At 38.5% G+C, this 15442-nt stretch overlaps 1 protein-coding gene across 2 annotated transcripts in view; it reads left to right on the plus strand.

Moving 5' to 3' along the window:
* Window positions 1–13344, plus strand: part of jam3b (junctional adhesion molecule 3b) — a 74114-nt gene extending 60770 nt beyond the window's left edge. For both annotated transcript variants that reach the window (XM_065286960.2, XM_065286959.2), the window contains exons 2-9: window positions 7119–7178; window positions 7269–7382; window positions 7461–7613; window positions 8025–8227; window positions 8610–8709; window positions 8783–8912; window positions 11091–11145; window positions 11264–13344. In XM_065286960.2, the coding sequence (XP_065143032.1) occupies window positions 7286–7382; window positions 7461–7613; window positions 8025–8227; window positions 8610–8709; window positions 8783–8912; window positions 11091–11145; window positions 11264–11299 (774 nt within the window). In that variant the 5' untranslated portion in view covers window positions 7119–7178; window positions 7269–7285 and the 3' untranslated portion in view covers window positions 11300–13344. The remainder of the gene's footprint in view (window positions 1–7118; window positions 7179–7268; window positions 7383–7460; window positions 7614–8024; window positions 8228–8609; window positions 8710–8782; window positions 8913–11090; window positions 11146–11263) is intronic.
* The last annotated feature ends 2098 nt before the right edge of the window (window positions 13345–15442 follow it).

Consider the following 15442-nt stretch of genomic DNA (forward strand, 5'->3'; position numbering starts at 1 on the left):
TATACCGAAGAGATATTTGCCTTGCAGGATCTACACAAGTGTTCCTACAAGCTCCAGGGGTGTAGTTTTAGAAGCACACGCCTTAGCGAAGTCACAGTGGGGATATTGCTGTACAGTTATCCAAGTGTCAGTGAATGAGGATTCCTGACCTCTTACACATCATGAATTGTTCAGGGCTACAAACATCCAGATCTTTTTAAAGCTGCGGGCGTGGAGTCAGAGTTTGTGGAACATTCCTGTAAGCTTCAATGTTTTCCAGTTGGAAGCAATCGAACTGTGAGATTCATCCAATCAGATTGCAGTGATGTGGAGCGAGATGTGTAATATACTGTACGGTTCTGTTGACATGTTTTTTTAGCCAGTGAGCAGCCCAGCAAAATAAACAAGTGTTGCAGTTTAAAAATAACAAGCATTATTATTCACTCCATGCAATAAGGATTGAACCAAACTTGTCGAATGCTGTCGGCAGACTGCTTTGGAGTTTTTCTGCACCTTCCTTTCGGCCGATTACAGGGTGTGGTAGTTTAAATTGTTCGCTCGGGAGACTGTCCAAACACCCCCATGATACCGGCTGTATATAATTCGTTTCTCTGTGGTGTAATGTTTCTCCATAGATGGCTGTGTTGAGTTAAGTGTTGCTGCCAGGATTAGAAAATGGCCTCCTCTGGTTCTGCCAATTCTGTTGAACTTTCTCACTGTCCTAAACTGTGTCAGAATCGCATACTGTGACAGCGGATACTGAATTAGATGAAGTACCACCTACTCATCGACCGTTAAATCAGTAGGTACAGGGCTCGACATAAGGGACTGCCCGTTTGCCGGGGGCCAGTGTGAGAGAAGCTCAGGCCAGTAAATCGTATTGTCAGTTGCCCGATCGGGCCAGTGCTTCACCCTCAGTCACTAAAATATATTTTCTGTCAATATATGTACTCTTACCCCGATTTCCACCGACTGCGGAACGGCTGCGGATCAGCTGCGGAACGGCGGCGGAGTCAATCGGTTTCCATTCAAGTCAATGTGCGTATTTCCACTGACTGCGCTCCGAATCCGTCACAGCTCCGGCCATCCGCAGCCCTCCGGCACAAATACGCAGAGCTTCTATTTTTGACGGATGCCGGACAGCTCCGCAGGGCGGAGCCATGACTTTATCGCGTGATCATACCTGAATTCACGAGAACTCGTGTTTTTTTATTAAATCTTTGCAATACAAACATTACAAACACACACAAATAAAGTCATTAATACAGAAACAACAAATAATAGACAGGAACAGAGCCAGGGGGAGTTTCAAATAAATATATTAAAGATAGATCATATATAAATGTTTTAGCAGCCTTCTTATTTTTTGAATTTTGGATGGATTTGATGTACTGCTCTGTCTACGCGAGATCGCGTGTTGTGATCTGGGCTGGTTTGTAAAAACGTCATAATTCAACGGCATAATGGGCAGAGACAGAACTAGGTATCGCGCGATCATCACGTGAATTTGCGAGACCTCATGGGTCCTCGTCACTTCAGCACGCAGCCGCTCTGCAACAAAAAAACGGAACTGGTGGGTATTGGCGGACGGCAGAGTGCGGAGACATAACGCAGCGGAGCTGATCTGCAGCCGCTCCGCAGTCGGTGGAAATCCGGGGTTACGCAATGTTACCATCCTGACGCATTTTCAGCTGCACGAACGTAAACTTCTTAGCAATAGCATAAAGTTTCTCTTACCTTATTGGTTGTTGTGGTGACTGTTGCATGTTTTGCGTGAAACTCAGCTGGTAGTAGGAAGTTAGAGCAAAAATACGTTAAGATGGCGGAGGCGCCGGCGCCCTCCGATTATAAGGCCAAACGTAAACTTTTTTTAGCATATCGGAAGCATACATTTACTTAAATAGAACACGACGAAAGAAACGATGCGATGTTTTGACCGGTTCTCCGTCAATTTCCAGGGATAGCGGACAGGTATTTTTTCATTAGGACCACCAACTACCGCAAACAAAACGTCGAAGCCCATGAGAAAAGTCTGATAACGCTTCATCTGGTCCACTGAACTTAATGGCAAGAGGTATGAATGAGGAGAATTTCCAGTGCCTCGAAATACATATCAACACAGCATATCACGTCATCAAGAATGAACAGCCATTGTGTCATTCGAACGGTGTATTGACTTGCTTAAACAAAATAAAAACAGAGTTCATGTAAGATCTCAGTACCACACAGATATTGCATGTTGGAGGTAAGAAATATTTGGTTTAATGTCTTTACTAATAGTTAACTCTTTCCCCACCAATGATGAGTTTAAGGCAATCTACATTTCCGCTATTACCCACTAGGTGGCCGGCTTACCCAACTTATAAAACACTGGAGCATTCACTGATATTATCTGATCTCTAACAAACATCCTTAAAACCCACCCATATTTGAGAGGTGATGAATAAAAATGAAGATGGAATGAAACTGTATTTTGTTTGAAAGCAGAGGGATCAGCATTAAACTTGAAAATCATAAAAATGCATGCGCTGGCTGGCAACGTAAAAAAAAATCCGCTGGCGTTAACAAAATAAGTCCGCTAAATGCTCCACTATTTGTTTAAAATGCTTTTAACTGCTTTCGCCTAGTAACACTGTTTTAGTAATATGGGTTAATTAACGTTCTTGCAACAAGATTTCATTTATCTTTTGTGCAGTTTTTATGCTGAAATATCTGAGGCCATAGCCCTGACAGGCTAATGATGAATAAAATGTGTACAATTATCTTTGACTTTTGAATTATTATTTTTAATGTGTGACACAAAAATATTTTTTGGTGGGGCCAGTGAAAATTTTTGCAGGGCAAGTGAAAACCTGAACCACTGGCCAGACCGGGCCAGTAGAAATTTTTTTTTGCGTTGAGCCCTGAGGTACTATATATATCATTTCATGATGATGAGGTGCTCTATAGTAGGAATATGGATTGAATGACAACGTGACATATGTTGTCATTACAAGAAGTCCAGTAGTTAACTGGAATAACGTTAAACAAGTGCAATTTAACCACATGGGAGAGGGCTATATGTATTTGGATGGTGCCGCGTTACAACTTTTGATTTATTTTTTTTGTTGGATAACTCCTCTCCCTGGATAGTAAAGGATCCATCGAATTAACACTTCAGGGTCTTGCCAGAAGTGGTTGGTTATCCAGGTACTTTTCGCCTACTGTTTTTTGAAAACTATACACTCTAAAAAATATTGGGTTGTTTGTTTTTAACCCAACTGCTGGGTTGTTTCAACATGGTCTATTAACAATATCCCAGCAGTTGGGTTAAAACAACCCATTATTTGGGTAATTTTAACCCAGAAATGTGTTCTGTCCTATAGTTACCCAGCCCTGGGTTAAATATTTTTAAGAGTGTATGAATTCGGAAATAGCACTCGCTTCGCCTAGTGCTTTTCGCCTACTACATAGTATGGAAGTAGGCGGTTTGGGATGCAGGGTTTTTCCTGACTTTTCCAAGTGCGTAAAATGCCTTATCACTGATTACGCAGATTCATTGTGTAGATTTGAAAATTATGGAGGGAGGGAAGTCAGGGAAAGATAAGTCATTCGTATTAGTCAGTTCTATAATGACTAGGATTTTACCAGGGCATTACACTAAGATTACTGGAGATAACCAACAGTTTGCCCCTAAAAGGAAGAAGTGGAAGAATAAAGCTCAGACTCGGATTGTCACAACTCATCCAGCTGTGCTTTCCTAACAGGAACAGATAGTCCAGGATATGTAGGTCATAGAGTACCTGCCTTGTTTACGGCGTCAGTTATCCCACAAAAGCATTAGACCTTAGAGACATTGCCCGACAGGACAGACATTCCACAGAATGGTGAGCTGTGTGTTTAGATATCATAATGTTAACAACGCAGGCTGTAATTTGGTAATGCTGTTGTTTAACCAACATATCAGAGGAATGGATGTGGCAAACATAAAAGAGACAAGGGGGAAGACTCACCTACCTTACTTTACACAGTTACTTTCCAGGTTTCAAAGGGGCAGGCTTGACTACACTAATGGCCTCTGTATCCTCCATCTGCTGACATTGGGTTAGATATCACATTAAAGGATGTAAGCATGCATGTGTGTGAGGTATTAGACACATCCTGTATCCTGTACCATTATGCCAAAGAACTGTGGTCAGCAGCTCTTCCCAAAACCTCTGAACTAAAAACTATATTTAGTTACAATCTTTCAAGCTACAAAAGTAAATAATGAGGACATAACTGAGGTGTCTCTAAGCACTAGACAACATGTACTGTAGCATTAGGTTAATATTTATGTTTCACTAGAATCAATATTTGGCATGAGTTAAGAATATAATGCATTAAGAACAAAGGTCTAATGCAGAAGAAAGAGAAACAAAGGAGTTAAAGGTCACAATAAATTATATTTTTGAATAACTGTACACTAAACAAAGATTTGCAATGTTATCATATCGTGACCCAGATATAGTAATAATATTGTGTTGCCAGGTCCTAATTCCCACCCTTTGTCTGAAAGCAGTCGGCATCTCTAACCCTCCCTGGCTATAAAATGTAATGAACATTCTGTAAAAATATGATGTCCTTAAAGAGCACCTATTACGTTGCTTAAAAAAACTGTGTTATTTTGTTTATGTAATATAAACTACATAATGGGCGAGAAAGAACTAGATATCGCGCGATCATTACGTGAATTTGCGAGACCTCATGGGTCCTCGTCACTTCAGCACGCAGCCGCTCTGCAACAAATTCGGAACTGGTGGGTATTGGCGGAGTGCGGAGCCATAACGCAGTTATGGCTCCATAAGTCAATTGGTGGAAATCCAGCGTAATACAATGTTTATACAGTATTGTGCAAAAGTCATAGACCACCACCACCAGACTTGTTGTTTTAGAAGTTTGTGTGTGTTTGTGTGTGCATGCGTGAAACAGAAACACGCTTTACGATTATTTAACAGTGACATTTTAAAGCACAGTTAATAGTGAAACCTTTTAATAGTTGCATCTCTACTCGTGGCATTGTTTACTTTGGGGTTTGTACCTTTTAACATATTAACGTTAACATGCACTAATACACACTTACACACCAAAGGAAATGTAAAATCGTGAATCGGATAATTGGTGCTCTTTAATATTGACTGAGTAATTGAAATCATAGTGAAAATAATCATTGAAATTAAACTTTGATGCTCTCATTTTTGAAACTTTAGCTTAGTTTTCAAAGGCAGGGTCACATTTGACAAATTATTAACATCCATCATAAATAGACTTAGTTTTTCCTGCCGCTTATTAAAATGATGCCGGTGAATAAAAAAATGAACTGTTTTTATTGAAAGTGCGTTCTCATCTGAAACAAAAACACAAGAGGGAAGCAGGTTACATGTCTCTGTTTTGCATTGATGTTGCATTAAATAATCAAAGCAGATATGATGCTTATTGTTTATTAGAGGTATAAGAAAATATCGATACATGTAACTAAACAAAAAAGCAATACTGATATTTGTTACATAAAAATCAATCAATCGATACAAGATTCATAGCAGTTGTTTCATTTAAAGTTTACATCCCGACCACTATATACCATTCTTCTTATCTCTGAACTTAAACAGTGACAGGAAGTACTATAGGGCCATGCCACAATTTTGTTTGCAAAGGTTTGCATATAGTGGTGTGTTCTCAATGGCAGCTTTCCTAAAAGTATAACCTACAGTAATATATTCCTAAAACAAGAAATATCTTAATATATTATTGTCACGCTGTACCGCATCGCAATGTATCACAACATATTGCATCACAACCCATGCATCATGATGCGTATTGTATCGCGAATTTGTTGCCAATACACTGCCCTAATGTATGTCTTTTTTTGCATATTTGTGTGTCAGTGAGTGCACTGATGTGGTTTCTGTGTCAAATTTGTTGTCAAGCTTGTTGTTCTGTTGTACGACCAGCCTTGTTTTGTGTTAGATGCTTTCTCGAGAGCCTCGTCCCACAATGCAACCATCAAATATTCATAAAAATTATACTAAGCGCAATCACAGAGGCATTAAAATTCCAGTGGCTTGAATCTATTGCCTTTGTGAATATTGCAATTCTGTTTGATATCGGTTTCTTTTTGTCTATATTTAATTATGTTTATGAAGTTAAATTATGTTAAACTTGTTCTTGACTATATTAGTAGTTGTGAATAGTCATCTAGCTGTTACTCTCAATAGCCGCTTATTCATGCCATACCCAGGTGGTAAATGCTTGAAAGGTCAAGCATGTAGTTTTCCTCGATGTTAAAATACTTTTTCTATTCTAGCTAAATATACGGGGACAAGTACAGCATAAGCCATTTATAAGCCTAATCTCCTTAAAAGCGCAAATATTGTGGCTTCATAGTGCTGTCATAAGCGCTTGCGTTTGGATATTGTTTGCACCATTTTTGCAATTTCACCCGCCGCAGTTATTTTTAATTGGACGTTTCACTTTTCATCACAGTCAGAGGTTGCAAATAGACTAGGAGCCATTTTACATGTTTAGATAGGAGATGTATAATCTGTTATACATACAGTATCTGACATATAGCAAGAGTCACTATTATCTTCACCATGACCCGATTTACTAGCTCACCAGATGCAAATGAATTTACACATTTTCCTGACGTTGGAAAAAAGCAAAGAGACATTATAATACTAAATATAGTATGAACTTCACCACTGACCTTTTTGATTTAACAAGCATACGCTAAACTTCACATGCCCCTACATGCTATTAAAGCCACACACTGGCATTCACCTTTATTCGTAACAAAGCATTCGTAACACCGCTCATCAGTCTACACAATTATCCGTGGCATGATGATTCACATCAGGACACGTTTGTTGTGAAAGTGAAACTAAAAATGGATTGTAACATATCCGTTCACGGCTCGCAGGGATGCGAAGAATGTGTGCTGTCAGGGCAGAGGGGTTGGACGTTGAACTCGCCTGTTAATTGAGTTTCGGGAATGTTTCGAAGAGTTCAGCAGAAGCACCGTCACGTGTGTCTCGGTTCAGGAAACAACGTGCTTAAAATGTCAGCGGCCAATTAAGTTATTTCAACAAAAAACTGATGTTGTTTATCTCTTCTCATTGCAGGCACTTTGGCAGTAATCCTGAAGACGGAAAACAATAAACCATGGGTCAATGAGTTTGAATGTAAGGAAATAAATATAGTAAAATAGTAATAAGCTGTGCATTACTATGATGGTAACATTAAGCTTTTTTTATTTTTGTTTCCTCATACAGCAATCGAGCTGTCTTGCATGATAGAGTCCATCGCCACTCGAGAACCCAGAATAGAATGGAAGAAGATTAAGAACGGAGAGCCCAGCTATGTATATTTTAATAATGAAATAGCAGGTAACCTATACCCAACACAGCACCATCAGCCATAAAACATATACAGTTAGCATTTGAATTAAGATCTGTTTTTTCCAGGGGACTTGGAGAGAAGAGCACGTATTCGACAACCTGCATCTTTAGTGATTTTAAATGCGACAAGGGCCGACACCGCAGATTACCGGTGTGAGGTCTCTGCCCCCAATGACCAAAAATCCTTCGATGAGATTCTGATATCACTTGTTGTAAGAGGTAATATAGCTACAGATACTTTAAACAAATTTATTGTGCTGAAATTAGAAATAAGACGTAAATTTGTCACGTTGCGGGTGATTTAGTTGTTTTCAAGTTTTTTTGTAAAGCATTGTTTGTCATACCAACTGCAACGTAATTTGAGAAGCGGCGAGTCAACTCGCCCACCCTTGGCGCACATTTGAGGATGCTTTCTGCCCTGCCTCAGCTGCAGGGCGTGCCGGGGGCTATATGAGGAAACCTCTGAAACTGCATATGAGTTTAATCAGGGATCTAAAAGGGGAACGAGCAGAATGGTCAGTTGGCCAGGATGCTTGCAGTCTTGAACTATGGTACCATAGATGTGTGAGAGGATGCTCCAACATGGTCTGTTCAAGTATATTAAGATGGCTTCTTTTGTGTGACACGTAGTGAAGCCCGTAGTGCCCAGATGCTCAGTACCCAAGTCGGTGCCGGTGGGCAAATCTGCAGAGCTGCACTGCGAGGAGGATGACGGTTTCCCTAAATCCCATTACCAGTGGTTCCGCAACAAGGAGGAAGTCCCGTCTGACCCCAAAAGCAGCCCAAAGTTCTTCAACTCAAGCTACACCCTGAACCGAGAGAAGGGAACTCTGGTGAGTGTTTGGGGGGAGCGTGCAGATGCAGAAAAAGAGGTGTGGAGGCACGGCGATGAGGATATTTTAGGGAGCCAGTTGATGTGCGATGGGCCAGGCCATGAAGGGAATCTGCTGCCCTCATTTGCACATTCCAGAGTGCCATTCTCCGCCATTTGTACCCGGTGCCCTCGTCAACCTTCACACCACTTTTTAAAGTTTGACCTGCCTGCATTTCACTAGAGACACTTTTCCACTTAAGGACACAATGTCTGCAGGGATCGTTGATTTACTGTGCAGCTAGCACAATGATTCAGATCTCTAGCTTACTTTGCGTCACAGTCAAAACGTTTCAGACTTCGACCGTTCGGTGACTGACATCACTGTAATTTATGCTCCGCAGACATTCAGTGTCGTCAGAAAGGAGGACGCCGGGGAGTATTATTGCAGAGCCAAAAATGAGGCTGGGTTCTCTGAATGTGCGCCACAGAAGATGGAAGTTTGTAAGTATTTTTTATCAGCGTTTTCAAACACAAACACCTCAAAGCCTTTGCTCACATGTCTCTTATTTTCTAGATGACATAAACATCGCTGGAATCGTCTTGGGTGTACTGGTTGTGGTGGTTGTACTTTTGTGTATAACAGTAGGCATCTGCTGTGCCTACAAGCGAGGCTACTTCAGCAGCCAGAAGCAGACGGGAAACAAGTAAGTGGAAGACAGCTGTTCGTTGTTTTAGGGGGCGTGCACACCAAAGCTTTTACGCCGGCGGCTGGTGTATGTTTTCAATTGTTGCCGCGGTTTTGAAAAAGCCAGCAGCTGGTGTGGTTTTTTTTTCACACTGAATATATTCAACTTTGGGTGAAAAGCTCAGCTCGTCAATGTCAGTTCTCACTCGGCCGTCCAATCACAGTGAAGGAGGGTCGGGATAAACATCACAACAACCAACTTGTGCATCGTACAACGACTGATAAACAAAGCAGAAGTATCACAGCAACCAAAGCACTCAGCTGAAAACTGGCAGTTGGCTGAAAAAATGCTGGCAGTCGGCGTCCGCCTGCCGTTTCAGTCGTGTTTAAAAGCTTTGGTGTGCACACCCACTAACAGCTTTTCGTTTCATTACAAAACAAAGCATTTTTTGTTTTATCTCAAAATAACATTTTAAAGGGACATTCCACTTTTTTTTGAAAATATTATCATTTTCCAGCTCCCCTAGAGTTAAACATTTGATTCTTACCGTTTCGGAATCCATTCAGCTGATCTACGGGTCTGGCGCTAGCACTTTTATCATAGCTTAGCACAATCCATTGAATCTGATTAGACCAGGGGTTCTCAAAGTCCGGACTCCGGTCCGGATCCGGACCCGACGGGAACTTGATCCGGACCCGCGTCCACTTCATATTACAAGTGCATTCATTTCTATGTGATTGATTAAATGTGTGCATTTGCTATTTTACAAATGCATATTAAACTTGTAAACCATTCGTTTAGTTTTTTTCCTTTTTATATTTAAGAGTATTCCTGATCCGAAAATAAAACGAGTTATTTAAAAATGTCCTGTGTGACGCTGTAGCTATCACACCCAGATATTATGCACAGCTACTTCATGTACTACGGCTTTTGATCAGTAAGTCCTTATCAATCTGAAATCACTGTTGGTTTGAGTCGTTTAAAACATGCATTTGAAAAAGCAACACTCGTCAAACATAATCTTTATACATATTCTTTATTATCATGAAAATACCTGAAGAGGTTTGAAAAACAGCAATATAAATATATCCTTAAGACATTTCCTGGAGCTGCGTGTGTCTGGTTCTTCAGCTGCAGCGCATATTAAGTTTCTGCACGTCACGAGAGCGCCCCCTGGCTTTTGGATGTAGCGGCATTTCACATTAATTCCTTGAGAAGCAGCAAGCATCATCAGCCAATTTATAGGTGCACCCCTAATTTTGGTCAGTGTCTCTGCATACCAACCACACTTTTTTGCCATGGTTTATGCATCTGATGGAGAACAATCTGTGCCATTTTTCTAATTAGGTTGCTCTGTATTTTGCACCTAGTTACTTTTGGCATATTTCTTGTGTTTATGTTTAAAAAATTTTTTTTACTTTAAATGCAAAATACACTTATGTTTTTCCCAAACTATTTGTGTTGATTTGTTATATAAAGAAATGATTTACATAAAGTTTTTCCGGACCTATGAAAATGATGAGAATTCAGATTTGGACCTTTGAATGTAAACTTTGAGAACCCCTGGATTAGACCATTAGCATTGCGCTAAAAAATAACCAAAGAGTATGGATATTTTTCTTATTTAAAACTTGACTCTTCTGTAGTTACATCATGTACTAAGACCAATGGAAAATTAAAAGTTGTGATTTTCTAGGCAGATATGGCTAGGAACTATACTCTCATTCTGGCGTAATAATCAAGGACTTTGCTGCTGTAACATGGCTGCAGCAGGCGTAGTGATACGCACTGCCCGAAAACAGTCCCCTGCCATTGAAATTCATTGCGCCTCCTATCATTGAGTCAAGTTTTAAATAGGAAAAATATCCAAACTCTTTGGTTATTTTTTGCGCAATGCTAATGGTCTAATCAGATTCAATGGATTGTGCTAAGCTATGCTAAATGTGCTAGCACCAGACCCCAAGCTGAATGGATTCCAAAAAGGTAAAAATCTAATGTTTAACTCTAGGGGAGTTGAAAAATAAGTATATTTTTTTTTAAAGTGGAGTGTCCCTTTAAATGGAAACAGATTTTACACTTACTGTATATGGAATCATATTTGGAGTAAATAAATAACTAAATAACTTTTAATGATCTTGTTTGATTTTGTCCTTCAATATTATATATATTAAAGTTCAAATAACTTTTCCCCCTCAGTTACAAAGCTCCAGCAAAAGGAGATGGAGTGGACTATGTGAGAACAGAGGATGAGGTAAGAAAATGAAGGGGATTTTTTTTATTAAGCCTTTCAAGGGCTTAAGAAATCTCATGGATATTTTGTGATTTAAGACGGGATTGTTTAACCTCCTTTACTCAATCTTCTCTTTCAGGGGGATTTCCGGCACAAATCCTCATTTGTCATCTGAGGGATACAGAATTACATAGAAAGTTATTGGCGATATACCTCGCAGACACAAATCCCCACACATAAAAGACATGAAGGCTGACGCTACTACAGCACGTGCCTTTGCTTCACGGCACGTTTGCTACGACATCAATCGTATTTTGCCAAAGGTGACAAATAAATCGCAAATTTCTGATCACTTTTTAAAGACACTAGAAGTTTCTTGTTTTCCCTTTGGTAGCTGTAGCGTCTTGTTAGTTGTAAAATTTCGTTTTTAACTTTCTAAAACATTTGTTTTGTACTAGCTAAATTTGTCAAACTATTTTTGATGGAATATATTTTAAAATGCCTATAGAAAAATGGTTTACTTTTATAAATGTTTGTAAAATACTAACTAACATTTTTTTTTAACTTGTTCGGTTGTGAGAAAATAAGCAACCACTTTTGTCACTTTGCATCCTCAGTTTTAGTCATTTAACATCCCAAAAGACCATTCGGCGTGTAGATTTCTTTCAAAAGCATATCCAGCTACACCGACTCCAATCATAGGTCTTATGTACTTACTATACTGCTGGGATTTTAAAAAGAGTGATACGACGTTCCATGTTTATGTGTGTAGATAGTCTTAGACTGCGAGTATCACTGGATAAACACCAGCAAAAAGCTGGAAAATTTTAAAGACCAGTGCTGCGTATCCTTTATTTTAAGTGTCCTTCTATGCTAACTGTTTATCTTGTATATAGTGAATATACTGTTTAGGTTGTTTATTATCGTTGTTTTTTTTCTGTGTCTTTTCTTTTTCTTATATGAGTGATAGACACTCTCCATGTTACTTTTGATTATAACAGGGATTATTTGTGGGGTTTAACTGTACTGGTTGTATATAGAGCCACTGTGAGCTACACTGTGCTTTAGTTTAACAAAACATTGGCATTTCTGAATGAGGCAAATATGACGCTCTTTCCATGATAAACATTTGGTCTTGGTAGAGAGGGGATCTGCCTTTTCTTTCATAGCAGTGATTATGGACATATTTGACTATTCGTGCATAACCTTAACCTATTTAAGGTGTTAAGAGTACAATCATAGCTGAACTCAGTGATATAGTTATTGTATTTTCTTTAACCTGCCATGTACTCAGCTAACTTTTGTAAAGAACCATGAATCATTCCTCTTAAGTGCCTTCCTCTGCAGTAAAATCATGTAATCCACGAAATTGCCGTGAAATTGTTGGATTACTGCAGTACAGTAACCACACATGCTTTTAACACTATAGCACCACAATGCTATTAAAACTCTGTGATGTCATTGAAAGCAGAAAATTTTCTTATTGACATTTATGTTTTCAATCCTTAAATGCTGCAGCTGTTCATAAATCTAATTCATATTTATTGCAATCAAATTAAGTCAATATTAAAAAATAAAACAGGTGTTTGAGAGGAATGATAACATTCACCCCCTGTTTGACACATTTTATACGCATATCTCATATGAAATAATCTCTTTTCTTTGTAAATAGACCTATTGTTGTGCATTCATTTGCAGAAGTAGATATTCCATTATGTATTAGTGCCTAAATGTAGTGTGAAGGAGAAAAAAGTTTCATGCTATACCCATAACTGATTTTAGGAAGTTAGAAAGCGAGGTACTTCAATATATAAATCCGGAGTCTGATTTAATCCTGTATCTCAAAAAAATCACTGGTGTACTGTGAGGGGAACAAGAAAATGAAGTAATTGTTTTGTTAGGGTGTACAAAAAAGCAGGGAGAGCTGTACCAAATACTGACTGCCAAAAGATCCTTTTCTCCATTTCCACTATTATTCTGCTCCTCAGTTATTTTTTGTTTGTTACTCCTGAGAAAGATTTTTGGAGGCTGGGTGCAGATGTTTTCAATTATTTTAGTTTCTTTGGAGTTTGTGATTGTTTTGGAGACTCTATTGAGTTTTAAATGAAACATATTTCATTCACATCAATTCATGTAAAGTCCCATCGCTTTGGGACCGGTACAAATCCTGTGTGAAATCTTGAACAGTACGTTTGTGATTAATAAAACTCTTTTCTTAAATTCAGTATTTTTTTCTTTATTGTAAAATTAGCTAGCATACAGTACATATTTCTTCAAAATCCAGTGTTATTCTGAATTCTGTCACATCCAGGTCAGTCTTGATTATTTTATGGTTGCGGACAAATACATTACCTATTAAACCAGTGTTTCTTAACCAGAGGCCTGGGGTCCAGTAGGGGACCTCAATACACTTTCAAGGGGGGCTGAAGAAAAAAGAAAAGAAAATGGAGAAAGAAAAATATCAATAAAAATAGTAGTGATGCACCGATGTATCGGCCGCCGATATTTATCGGCCGATTTTTGATGAATTTGAAACCATCGGCATATCGGCAATAGCACGAGAAAGGCCGATACCGATTGTTTAATAATTAACTGCATAAAGAAATCCATTATATATAAAAAATAAGTTAATGTCGTTAATAAAATAAATGCTGAATAGCAAAAAACACCTTTGAAGGTTGTCATGTTGTCTTATTATATTTGTTTTAGCTTAATTTGTGCCTCTCTTATTTTGTTGGTCAGTTGAATGTTAATTAGAACCAATCCGTGTTCAGATAAAAATAATTTGATGCCGAAATAAACTAGCTAATAGACCAACTGTATAGTATTGTATACAAGTGTTTAATATCGGCATCGGTATCGGACAGAAGTTGTCTGTTTAAATCGGTATCGGCCCAAAAAATCCTATCGGTGCATCCCTAAAAAATAGATTTATTAAAAAATATATATATAGTAAATTTAAGGATATGAATAATTGGGGGCCTTCAAGCTAACAATCCACTGTATTCAACAGTCTGTGTCAGACACAATCCACTTGTTACCCAACAGTCTCCTCAAATAGGATTTGCACAGTAGTTAACCTGATTAGCGTACAACAGTGCTCGAGGACCCTGGCAGAGGTCATCACTTTTGATTCACTCACCTTACTACTGTAGGTAAATCTACCTTCACCCTGAATAACTCAATTTCTCTAGCTGTAAACGAAGTCCCATCTTTAAAAAACGCAAACAGCGCACTCTGCTGGTGTACAAAGGTGAAACATTATTCTAGAGCTTGGCTACTGTAAATAAAAAGATGTACTGTCTGTATTTTTGTTATAAAAAGAAACAACATTTCGATTGTAGTTGGTTTATCTTATTGTAATGCTTGTTTTATCTTATAAATGTTTTTTAAGTCATTGTCTTATATCATTTTAAGGGTCCACTTGAAAGTTTGTTGTGGGTTAAGAAACACTAATGAAAGATGTAAATGTAAAGTGTATACACAAGGCCAACAGCATATAAATAAAACATCACATGTGACAAGTTACCTTGTAGGGCCTGGGTTCCCAACCTTTTTTCACTTCAAGACCCCCTAGTTGCCCACAACAATATTTGAAGGCCCCTCACTCATTAATTTTTTTCCAAATAAAATCAACTAGAGCTTGTTTATTCGCTACTAAAATGGCCAAACAAATAAGAAACGTCTTAAATATTTGATTATTTTAATGCTTGTTTTGTCCAATTTTTTAATTATAAGTCATCTTGAGGCCCACCTGTGGGCCCCGAACCCTTGGTTGGGAAACACTGTTGTATGGTGAACAGAAATTTTTAATAAAAACCAAAATTTAAACCAACAAGAGTTTTAAGAAATATATAAAGCAGGGATATGAACTTTGATATGAAATCCGCATATGACAAAATACAGTAGTACACTTCAGCATTTACTATAAAAACTTTTGTAAGATTTTGTAGTATTCCTAGATACTGTGGTGTTTTTAAACCTGACCATGATAAATAGTTTAGTATGCTACATTATTTACCACAGTCTTTTAATTCAGTATATGATCCTACATAATACTATAGCAACATAGTAGGAATTATTGTATAATATGTTACAGTCGAATTAATACAATTGACTAGTCTACTAATAAATGCTACACTGTCAGTCCAGCTGATGGCAGTATAACTGTGATGACTCTATCCACTGAAACACACGAGAGTAAGCGCTGGCTATTCTCAGTTCTGGCTAGAGGGGATACAGCTACGGAAAAATCTCGCGAGATGTTGGGTTTGTGGGTAGGGTTAGGATGAAAAATAGAGGTTCTGGCAAGAAAAGA

The sequence above is a fragment of the Paramisgurnus dabryanus genome, chromosome 18, assembly GCF_030506205.2.
Source record: "Paramisgurnus dabryanus chromosome 18, PD_genome_1.1, whole genome shotgun sequence".
Lineage (NCBI taxonomy): Eukaryota > Metazoa > Chordata > Actinopteri > Cypriniformes > Cobitidae > Paramisgurnus > Paramisgurnus dabryanus.